At 41.8% G+C, this 12245-nt stretch overlaps 1 protein-coding gene across 2 annotated transcripts in view; it reads right to left on the bottom strand.

Annotated features, from left to right (window-relative positions):
* Nucleotides 1-12245, bottom strand: part of LOC136440093 (glutamate receptor ionotropic, kainate 3-like) — a 35745-nt gene that overhangs the window by 12497 nt on the left and 11003 nt on the right. For both annotated transcript variants that reach the window (XM_066435894.1, XM_066435895.1), the window contains exons 5-9: nucleotides 8277-8414; nucleotides 7163-7287; nucleotides 4816-4974; nucleotides 3771-3932; nucleotides 2232-2336 (exon numbers count right to left, since the gene is read on the bottom strand). In XM_066435894.1, coding sequence (XP_066291991.1) covers nucleotides 2232-2336; nucleotides 3771-3932; nucleotides 4816-4974; nucleotides 7163-7287; nucleotides 8277-8414 — 689 coding nt within the window. The remainder of the gene's footprint in view (nucleotides 1-2231; nucleotides 2337-3770; nucleotides 3933-4815; nucleotides 4975-7162; nucleotides 7288-8276; nucleotides 8415-12245) is intronic.

The raw sequence follows: 12245 nt of genomic DNA, 5'->3' as shown, positions 1-12245 counted from the left end.
TCACTATTTGCATTTGTACTAACAACAATGTATGTCATTCGTATGCTTTGCATGCCTTTGCATGACTGCGTCTCATAATAGTGAGCATAAAAAACACAACGTCGTGGTCGACAAAGTTATGATTAATAGCGTCTACAGAGCATACGATTGCCTTGGGTCGTGATGAATCCATTTACTTGGAAACGACGTTGACCCGGGGACCCTACGTGAGGCTTTGAGGGTTGACCCAAGAACCCCAATAATGACCTCAACGCCATTACTCCGGTCCGGAAGGATCGCCATCTAACACTCCCAATCATACCCACACTTCTTTTAGACGCCCGCGTCAAACCAGTGCTTTGGTTTATGGGAAAGCCAGATGGTCTACAGCAGTGTTTCCTGAAATAAGTCCAAGATTACATCAATGTCTTTATATTCGGCATGTCCCACCGGACATTGTTAACGCCGTTGGGAAGTCCGAGCCAAATGCCTTAAAGGTAAAGTGCCACGGGCGTGAAATTCAAGGAAGATTGGCAATTATTCGGCCGTGAAATGAAAGCGGAATTGAGCGATTCCATCTTAAAGACGACCTGACGTTGACTAATTCGCCAAGCTTTACACTTCTTGTTATTTGCATTTTCCCCTGAGTTAAAACAAAGATTATTCAGAAACTCTCAAACCATGAAACAACACACAATAGATGACGCCACAGAGCTTATATTATTAACGCTACAATCTAACTCTTAAAGAGTCACGCCTGTTCTGTCAACAAAGATGTCTTCCTGAACTGGCCATGGAACACCAGACACCAGATATCCTGAAACTTTGATGACATTCCAATATCTACTACAGTGTAAACATAAAGCATCCAGCTTCAGTATAGAACAGTGTTGGTGGGGGAGATTCTCTGTGGAATCGAACAGGGACATCATAAGAGCTATAAGAAGGTCAGCCTGCAAAGAAAAATGACATGCCCAAAACCTACTCCTCGGGACGTCCCCTTGAACGTTTTATCTGCCGACTCTTTGTCTCCACTAAGTCCCAAAGGAAAACTTTTACTCCTGTCTTTAGGATCAAGGTGGCACTGTTCGTCCTAGATCTAAGGACCTGTGTTTGTCGAGATTCCTTTGAAGTGTTTGGACTAAATGGACTCGGAGATCACCAAGCACATATCAGAGAGGTTGGTAGTAACTTTGCCGCCAGCTTGACAACTAATTTTGGTTTTAGGTCATCGGTGGTACCTTACATTGTCATCGAAGAGAGATTTTTGCAAAAAAGTTAAGAGGGATATGATATTCTCGAGGCCGAACTGTCTGGATGATATGTAATCAGCTATCAAAGGCACTACGTGCGTGAGAGTGTGATGTTTCACCCAGGTCGTTATTGGCTCATCTGGAACATTTCCAACAGATTATTGGCCGGCCTTTGTACTTGATTTTCCTGAGGAAACTAAGTTAACAGATAGGCCAGACTTAAATCGGTGTTAAGCTAATTCCATTGGATGTATGGAGACCCATGAATCTGAAGTGAAATATTGCCTTCACTAACACGGGTAGTCATGGCGCCCACGAGTCTGTCGTGAGAGGAAATCCCCTACAGCTTTTAGACGATATAAAACAAAGTGCAAATACTTCATCGCAAAGTTTGACTGTAAATCGAAAACTTTCGCAGCTTAAGGCGGCCCGTATGAGAAAAATCGGTACGTCATATTGTCACGTCTGGCGCGTTAACGATAGATCAACTCTGACAGGCTAGCTAGAATCGACACGCATGCGTCGATAGTGATAGGAGATATGGCACAAGTGGTGAGACCTGCAAGACCCTTCAAACCATCATCAACGGAAAGAAACTCACAGTCACTTTTACAGAGAAGTCTTGTCATCAATTCTTCAAGTTGTTGGAGAGGGGGTGACTTCAGAGGAAAATTCGCTACTTTATTCAGATATCCATTACTGGTGACGCAAGCAGACCACTAGCCGTCCATAATGTACCCCTCTGTTGCAGAGAATTGTCATAGGGTGGACCGACTACTCTCTCCTCGCAGCCAAGGGTCTGTAATGGCAGCTTTTCGGCGTTCTGGAGACCTCAATATGACAATTGCCCCGGGTATGGCCATATGCCTGTAAGGTTTTGAACCACTCGCACTGGAAAGGACCCCTACTCTTTTCGATAAATGTGGTTATTTCTATCAGGTGCTTGAGGTGTAACACTCTAACCATTACTCCACTTTATAACCAACACATGGTACTTACTCGCTGCCATCCATTTTCCCAGAGATTGACAATATCAAACTCGACTTGAGTCGGCGTCCCGTCTTTGGTGAACAGAATCTTGCTGGTGATGCCCTCCTCCGATACCTGTGGACAGGCAGTCACGTGTTTGTTTATTGTTTATTTATTCGCGCAAGTAATGATATTGAATCATAATAGCAGTAAAAATAAACATGTAGGGGAGGCCAGAAACCAATGTAGTTTTTCCTGGGCCTCCCCAGAATTCAAGAATATGAGTGTGCTAGCGTTGTGGTTATAAGTATACCTACGTAAGCAACAAAATTAACGATTGGAAAAAACAAGTCATATAGTATCTATTTAAACGGGAACCTTACACATTTAAAGACAAATAAAAGTCTTGAAATCTATTAAACGAAATACGAGAATGGTAGCGTTGTAGTTAAGGTATACATACATAAGCAGACAAAATTAACGACAGAAACAATCAAAATCATATGATAAAGTATTGATATACATCAGAAGCTCACATATGAAAAGCAAATAGTCAGTCTTGACAGGCAGTAACATTATCCGACCTTTCGCAAACCAATATAAAGATTCTAAATTGGCTCAAGAATATGGACCTGGAAGGCGTCTTCTGAAGCGAGATGAAGTCTCCTTTTTGAGGCCGCATTTATGAAATCTGGGCGCAAATTTGATATTTGATATTGGATTGGTGACCAAAGGGGCAAATCGTAAGGATTCATAATAAAAGGACAAAAATTGAATATGCACCACCTGACACAGTACAGTGCCAGAAAAACTCCTCAAGAGTACCAGGAACGTGGGAGTCTTCTCAAAGTGCAGATAACGTTTTGCGACGTCGGGATGAAATTGCGTTGGCAGATGTCATTTACTGATGGCACACCGTTCAGTTTTATCGATATATTTCATTTACGTTATCTAAGATCTATCTTTTTCAATTACTAAATGTAATTTTATCGATTTCCAAATCTCTCACGTCTCAATTTGCTCGCATAGAAACTGCTTCTGACGACGGCAAAGAACTCTAAATGCCAAAGGAACATTTCGTTGTTGGTAAAAACATGTCTGAAACTTTTGAAAATTACGATGTGAAGGAAAGACTCAAAACCTGTACATAAAATATACCTCTACCACCAACAACTCCCTAAAGATTCGTTCATCAAAACGTACATGTTACAGCATTTGGATATGAACGTTGTGGATACAATAAAGTCATGAGACAATGCCTATTAACATAATTTCGCCAGGTCACATACATACGCCACTATAAAACAGATTGCGTCTAAAGATATCTCCAAAGCAGCTTCCACCAGTATAATGCATACCTGCATATCTGAGTATGTGTATACCTGGAGGTGCTGAACAACAGACACTGTTGCCCGTTTTGCACACGCGTTTTCGAGTCGACTAGGTGTCGACTCAGCCGTTCCAATTCGACTTGAGAAAACGCGTGTGTAAAACCAGTCAGTGTTTCAAAGTGGCGGATTTATGTAACCTGTCGGATAAATGTTAAGGGAGCGAGGTTGCCACCTGTACCTTTCGCAGGTACTGCAGCATGGTGTCGCCGTGCTCCCATCTCTCTGAAGGGAAGCGGTCACACTGCACCGACGCCCCGGTCACGCTCTGCCCGGCCCGCAGGAGGTCTCGGTAAGCGAAGGCGAACAGGAGGACGGCGTCCACAAATTTCGCAGGATACGCCTGGAAAAGAAAGCTAATGACAAAAACACTACCTTTTCTGCGATATTTTGTTATGAATTTTCTCCCTGCTCCCTAACTCTATCACCAATGGGGAATCGGGTGCCAAATGGCTACTTCAGAGAGCTAATGGTTATGCGGCAAAAGTCTTTCTGCAACGGTAGCTAAAGTTCTTCGATACTCGAGTAGAGAATCCCTACCTTGTTTAGATAAGTTGATTGTCTGAAAACCAAAAAGTAGCATACAATGGCATTGTATCCTCTATATCAAGCAGATATAGACAAATGATTTATGAACATGAAAAAAGGGTCAAACAGCAGACTGCGAGCTCCAACCTTATCTGCTGCTGTAGGCGACATTTAATTCATGAGTATTATCACAATATTGCACCGTTAATCCACAGCAACTTTTATTGGCAGAGTTAAAACGTAGGGAAGACACCAATGTGATTTACGTTCTCATATAGCTTCCCAAGCAGATAATCTTCAAGCTGTTCAGTAATGAAGAGTATTTAATGAATATATAAATCACGAGTGAGCAGCAACAATTGCCAAACTCAAGATAAGTTTTTTTTTGTTTCAATCAAACACGTCCAGACCATTGATACCAAAAACTAATGCCAAGAAAAAGACGTTCATATACAGGTCCATTTCTATATGCTATGGAACCGTGTGCCTTGTAGTTTTCAATCTGCTAGAAAGTCTAAGTACTCGGCAAGAGCTTTTCATGTATATAAATATCAGGTTTGATTAGATGTAGAATGTAAATTTTAGCTGTAATAACTTTTGTGTAGTTTGTATGTCTTACGTTTGTATGCTTTATGTCCAGGAAGATCAACTGCTTAAAAATCTTTTATGTTAATGGACTTAATAAAGTATCGAAGTACCTCTATGTCCCACACGCCCGCTCCCGGATATCTGTTGCTGTCCGCAGTCGACCACAGCTTCATGAAGTCGCCGAACAGTTCCCCCTTGTCTTCCACCGGCTTCACTCCCAGCAGACCCAGCAGGTGGCGCGGAACAGTCTCGTTTTTCCTGAAGCTCGTCTGAAAGTGGAAATCATTTAGAAGCTTTTCATGGCTACGGTTTTAGTATAATACAGAAGACTATTTTAAATTAACAGCCCTCCCACTTTGTAGATTCTCATTTCACACATTAAAGTTTCTTATCAAGCCCAATGCGTGTCTTATTCATTGTGAAAGTTGAGTGTATGAATGCAGATAATCAATTTCAACATATGTTTTTGAAAAACTTTTTTAACAAAAATATCTTACAGCTGTACGGTGGGTTAACTTGAAGCCAAAACTTGAGAAACCATGCTGAAGACAAGACATTGAAAGAAATCACCAACTCTACGCCTGCGTCCATGATTTATTGCCAGAGATTACATGACCTCACCACGAAGCAATGATTATCTGGGCTGTACGGAGCAACAGTTAACGTAAATGCCTTAAAATGGAAGTGTACTCGGAAGAAGGGACATGAGGCATGTCCCCTGGCGGATGACAAATGGTGTAATAAGACGACACGCTGCACCTCTTTGCACTTGACTTATGAAAATCCCATAACGGCCATGAACTTGGGTTATTATTTACACATTAGGACACTACGCTTGCCGTTTTCATTAACTCCCTGCCGCCTTAACATTTTGGCGTCTCCTTCAAAAGATATATTTTCAAGCATCACAAAAAATAAATTATTTGTTTATGTATATGCCCCCTGTTACAGTGGTACATTGTACAACTGCCAGAAAGTCCATGTATGGATCGGAGTAACTGCAAGTACGATATAGCTAATCATTTGGCAGAGCCTACGGTCATTACAAGGACTGCAGGTAAAGTGATAAACACGACGTCACTGCTATAGTCTAAAGTTAGCCATGGATGGCCAGAATGCTACGAATCGACCATGTAGGATTTTACTTGACGTATCGACCAAGTCCAATTGTGAGCCATGTGACAGGCTCCTCTTGGCGATCCGTCATCATTATCGGATGTTTTGTTCGGCTGTAGAATATTGGAAACATACAACAGGTGAACGCGGACAATCTTCATTGGTGATAAAAATGTCAAAAGCCGTAGCGTAGGGATTCGAGCTCGTGTCTTTACTACGCTGAAAATTGGAAAGTTACAGAATCAATATCAATCATCTGCGCACGGGTTTTACACTCGTCGGCAACTTTCCAGATCTATCGTCAACTTTCCAGATCTATCATCTGGATGTACAGGGGTATCTGGAGAGGGAGGGGCGCTAGGCCAAAAGCGTAATTGGATCCATCTATCCGCCACATCATCTATTGAAGGGTAAGAGACTCGGCTCAGAGGTTTAGCCCACTGCAGTAAATCCAATTTGGAGTCATGATCCATGTTACTGATATGTGCCAGATACGAAGATGCGAGTCAGAGCAGCTACTGTTGACGTACGGCAGGTCTTTTCCACATCATGAGGTTTCTTGATAATAGTAAATTACCATGTTGTATTGTTACAGCCATTGGGTACCCATCTGAGTAATGGAGCTGTTGTAACGTGCTCGAGGCACACCTCCTCGAACACAGAACCTCCATCTTACGTCTCTTCCGAAAGCTCCAACAAGGATACCCTTCCCGGATTCGAGCCGGAGTCTCACAGCTACCAACTAATTGGAATCAGGAAGCTCAAATGTGAAGCCGCTACCAATTGAGATGACAAAAGTTTTTTTAATTTTTTTATGTCACTTTTTAGACTTGGAAAACTACTTAATCGTAACAAGAAGGCCTACAAAGTTCCATATGTTTGCCCATGATGGCAATGCCACATCAGTCTTGACTCTTGATAGTGATGTCCTCTATCCTCGATTTGAACAGTCTACCTGAATAATTGTTCTAATTGTTATTGTTGCCCTATCAACTTGCTACTTAGGGGTTTATCTTTCTCGCCCAAGATAACAACAGAAATATTTTTACTTGAACCCAAACGTGCATTGCCAAAACCAAACGTAAGATTTGACTGCACTTTTCTGCTCATAAACCCTCGAATGTACAATTTTTGCAACTATGAACCTGTTTTAAATTCTGGACTGCTCAACTCAAATTCTATGTGACTATTTGTTATTGTAGATTACGTTGTCCTTTTCAGGTTTATTTTTCATTTTTTCAGAGGTGATGTTAATCAATATCAGCTATTTGCTAGAGTGCATCTTCTAAATATCCTGTGTTTTTTCTTGTGGATCAATAGAAACAAATGTTCTCCACCTACCATGCCAGTGACACCATCGGTGACGATCCAGGCCCAGCCGACGCCTGTCAGGCGCATGTCACCCGCTTGACGTAACACCTCCAGACCAAAGGAGGCCAGGCAGTTCAACAACACGATACGAGCTCCTAAAACAGAAGTACACAAGTGAACTCAATATAGAAGTTGTTACTCCTTTTAAGTTTTGTAAAGAATTGGGTCTTTGAAATGCACACGTGTCATTCTTTAACACCGTAAAAAACAACTGTTTATCATCTTAAGAAACAATTTGTTTTTCAATTTCCACTAACACCCCCACTAGGGCGGCGACTTCGCTACGACCGCCCCGCGACCGAGCGATCTGACAGAGCGCTCAACGAATTTCATAGATAAAAAACGAATAGTTTTAAGCTTTGTATGTTTTGTTGTCTTTTCATTCATACTTTTACATTTCACGTCATATTCCAATTATAGAACAAAGATTACGCAAACCACATTAAGGTCGCGGTGAGGTCGCAGCGCGATCGCCGTTTAGTGGAATGGAGGGATTTTAAGGGTGACAATTGGTATTCTAGTTCAATGTCTCCCAACAATTATTTACACAGAAAGGACTCGATACGATTTTCTATGATTCATGAATAAAACGAATTGTCACTTATTACCAATGCTAATGTTTTCTGAAGGAAAAAGATAAGAATGAATAGGAGAATTGACACTGATTACCATTTCTAATGTTATCTGAAGGAAAAAGATAAGAACCAAACTCAAAAGAATATTGCCCTCAACACCCCATCTCTCATGCACCCGTCTATTGCCAACTGACTGTGGGCACTGGACGGATGTTGATGATATATCACTGCTACAGGCGAGCACAAAACACATCATCTCATAATAAATGTCAAAAGGCAAGGTTCAATATCCTCCCACAGTGATGGATGTCCTCCTTCAGGTCTTAGAGTCGCCGGATCTTTGATAGGCGTACAAGTCAGGTCAAAAGAGGGCCGCCGAAACACCTGAGGCCTCCAGGTCAAGCGGCAATAGCGCGGCTTCTATTGGGAGAGGCGCATGATTATATAGCCCATAGATATCCACACGAGATAAAGATGGGATCTGACAATCAGGGACAACCATGGCTGACCTGCGGCCTTGATTGCCTGCAGCTGCCTGCGTACCCGGATGCGGCGGGGATCTTCTGTTGGATCGAAGCTCTGGACGGTCCTGATGAGCCATCCTTTCACTCCCGCTATCCTCTCAAACTCGATAAAGCCGTGGGTACCTGTGGCAAAGGAGAAGCATAACTTGTGAACTACTCATCTAATTTTCTATGCAGTAGAACTTGAAGGGTTGAATACAATCACTTTTACCACAGCCGAATTTCCTATAAACATTACGCAAGCACAGCAAGAATGCAGAGGAAGCATAACTTGTGAACTAGTTATCGAATTTTCTATCCAGTAAAACTTGATGACCCTTCAGGGTTGAATACAATCACTTATACCACCGTCGAATTTCTTATAAACATTTCGCAAGTACAGCAAGAATACAGAGGAGGTATAACTTGTGAACTAGTTATATAATTTTCTACGCAGTAGAACTCAGTGGCCCCCCAGGGTTAAACACAATCAGAACTCTTCAGCATGGATTAAACATTAAGAAAAGTTACAGCGTTTCCAATTACAGCAGGTCGAGGCAGAGTGCGCCCTTGACCCCGATACGCACTGAGACGCGGTGATCGTGGCGTAATTTGACACCAGCTTAGACATGCTTTCTTATTGGATTTGTTCCAGGAATGTCCGCAAACCATTTGATACGACAATCCCATCCATATCTTCTCCCCTGGGACGGTGATGCATCGCTTTGTTCCTAAACTTTAAGACGACGAGGGTCTCAAGAGGTCTAGCCTCCTCACTTCGCCAAGGATATCAGAAAAGCATCTAGCTGAGTTATAGGATACTTGAATCTGCAGGGATGATGAAGCCCATCAATTGCAGAGGGGCTAAGATTGGACAGATATTGGGGAGTCCAGAGAGACTGATGTGTTTTCCATCCAGGGAACCATCAAATAAGCTGCAAACTTTGCTGACTATCGCTGATTTCAATAGTGTGATGGATGTTGGAGTTACGGGAATAGCGAAACAGAAAGCGTAAGCTAACCACGAAAAGTTTGAACACTTTATTTCGGTCGATCATATCTACGTAAATTCTTAATCAAATGCATATTGCATTATATGTCATTGGAAAGCTTGTTTGTTGCCCCTTACATTGATAGGCCATGTGTTATGATCGTACATTCCTGGCCTGAGTACCATGGCAACTTATGAAATTTGGTCACGAACGAAAAGTGCCGAAATTTCCGTTGATCGTATGTCTGTTGTCTTTTAATTACTATCATAATTATTATCAATTGTTTTGTTTTGTCGAATTCTTAGTTAACCAATTGTATAGTTTTCGTTTCATTTTATTTATTTGTATTGGGACTCCAGGAAGAATAGTGCATATTGTATATCACTAATGGAGATCTAGATAAAACAAAACAAAACAAAACAGATTATTATCATAATGTGTTATTTCATTAAAAAAACTCGTATCAGGCACTGTGTTGATAGGGACATTTCGGCATGTTTGTTTTGTGGCGCATTCGTATAGTCAGCTCTTCTGCTCGACCTTTGAATGAAGGTTCATTTAAAAGGCTAATAACTAAGCTTTCGAATGATGCATAATACTAAACAACTGAAGTAATACCGAAGATATATACGATTGATCAAATAAAATTTCCTAACGTTTTGGCTGAGTGTATATATTATATTCAACAAGGTTTATATGCATTGTAGAACCGAGAAAAGACTGCCATGTAATCTTCAGTATGTGTGTAGATCAATTTGACATCATATCGATATCGTAGTCGTTTTATGACAATGTTTTACGATTGTCATTTTTCTAGGCGGGCCTTTTTGCTGATTAACGTGAATATGGCGTTTCTAATGAAAAAGTGATAGAACTTTTTATGATATACGATGATTAAGGCAGGTGTGAACATTGGTAACGTAGTAAATATGTTGCAGGCGGAGGCATTAGGAAATGTGCATCTTGTCGTTCCCGGTCGTTGTGGTGTTAATAACTCATACAAACACAATGAAAGCTCACACATATGTATTGGTCAGGTACAGGATCGATGACAAAAACTCGGTGTCGACTTTATTGGCAAAAGGGGCATCTAAATATAGCTTAAAAGCAGAAATTATTCCCTGGTGTCATCTTTTGTGTGCGCTACTGAGAAACACTCACATCTTAATGCCCCCGAATGTCCATCAAAATAAGGTGCCAGCTAACCCGCAAGTGTTGCGAAAGGAGTTCATTTATACGTAAAGGGGTGGTCAGATTCGTCGAATGAAGTCGTATGAAGTGGTACGATTTTGATGTGGTACGATTTTAAAGCAAGCTGTGACAGAAACCAACCTCCGACAAGGATCTGAATTTGAACATTTTCTGTAACAAAGCAGCTGAATCTTGGACGACACGCGCACGACTATCTCAAGAATGCCCTCAGTCCGCGATCTGGCAATGATCGTACGATGAAAGTGACTAGGCCCTTAGCGTTCCCAGTATAACCAGCAGCCGTGCGACGTGCAAGTCAAATCATGATGCAGGCTTTACTTCCTAATAGTTGACAAATAGTCGCTCATCAAATCTACAAAGGGACCATTGATCCCGTGTACACTCAAGCAGGCGTAGAGTCTAAAGCCACAACTGGAAAAGGTCGGGTAGTTTACGGGCTGCTTTTTGCACTTTCGGGCGTGACCCCTGCGTGGCCCTGTGAGACACCCTGTGGCTACAGGGCTATTTTGGGACACGGCGGGCCCCGGGATTTTTTTGACTCGGAAATCAACCCGGGACAACAGATAGACGCCGTAAGCTTATCGTGAGAACACCGATAGGTACCCCTTCAGTATCCGGCAGTCCACCGGGACAAACTTGTGGTTACAGGGCCCGGTCGTGGCTACAACCCCTACGGGCACAAGCGCAAATGTGACCGTAGCATTATAAAGGAGTGCGTAGTTGATCTCTCTGCTGTTGCGGTTGATAGTAACGCATTTATCTGGAAAAAATGAATTTGCCATTTTCATTATTGGACGCCGGGTTGCTTATAATGCTTCGGTGGTATTTGATTGCTGTCATTATGATTACTGGGATTTCCCTCGAGACTAGGAAAGAGGGGAAACGATAACAACATTAATATTAAAGGGAGCATCTCCTAATCATTCATGCTAAAAACACATTTTGTGCATATAGAACTTAATATCTGATTGATATCTTGAAGCTCTTGCAAGGAGAGGCACAAAACAAGAGCAGTTATCAAGGAGAAGCCACAAACTAAGAGTTACGATTGTTTGAGATAATGAATAAGCAAGGACGAAGAAATATGGTAGTACATGCTTGCTTGATGAATATATAAGATGCTAAAGAGAACAAGACGACGTCATCATATTCAGGGTGAATGACTTCCCTCTGCATCGACCGTGGCATGGCCAGTCAGCTGTATTTCATCGCAAAAATAGAGCATCAGAATCGATGCCTGGCCCGTCAGGTATTTTTCATTATAAAAATGGAGCATTAGAGACCAGCACTTCGGAACCTTTATCGATCTGCAACCATTTGTATTCATTTCCAACCCAATCAATTGTCTAACACGCAGTTAGATGACTTGATGATAGGTGGGCATTCCAAATAGGTCGTCCAAACGAAACAAGCAACAATCAAAATCCCATCTATCCACTCACCTACAGCAGTTACAGTAACGATCTAGTCCTGATAATGGACTGACGCCTCATTGACCTAAATACCATTTGACAATGGCAACTATGAAATAATTCAAAGTACTTTTAGGATTAACATGTTTTGACTGAGCGCCAGTAATGGTTCTGAGATAAAAGGGTCGAAGAAAGCAGCTCAGATATCTTAGTCACTTTGGTAGGCGGCAGGTATGTAGAAGGACTTGTGTGATAAAGTTCGATCCCATCAGCTGATGAAGTGGATGTTACCCTGCACTTCTTATTATTAATCCCAAAAAATTACATCGAATTAGGCATAGCAATAACTCGTACAAATC

The sequence above is a fragment of the Branchiostoma lanceolatum genome, chromosome 8 (genome assembly GCF_035083965.1).
Source record: "Branchiostoma lanceolatum isolate klBraLanc5 chromosome 8, klBraLanc5.hap2, whole genome shotgun sequence".
NCBI lineage: Eukaryota > Metazoa > Chordata > Leptocardii > Amphioxiformes > Branchiostomatidae > Branchiostoma > Branchiostoma lanceolatum.
The sequence above is the reverse complement of the archived record's forward strand: the minus strand, read 5'-3'. Positions and strand labels throughout refer to the sequence as shown.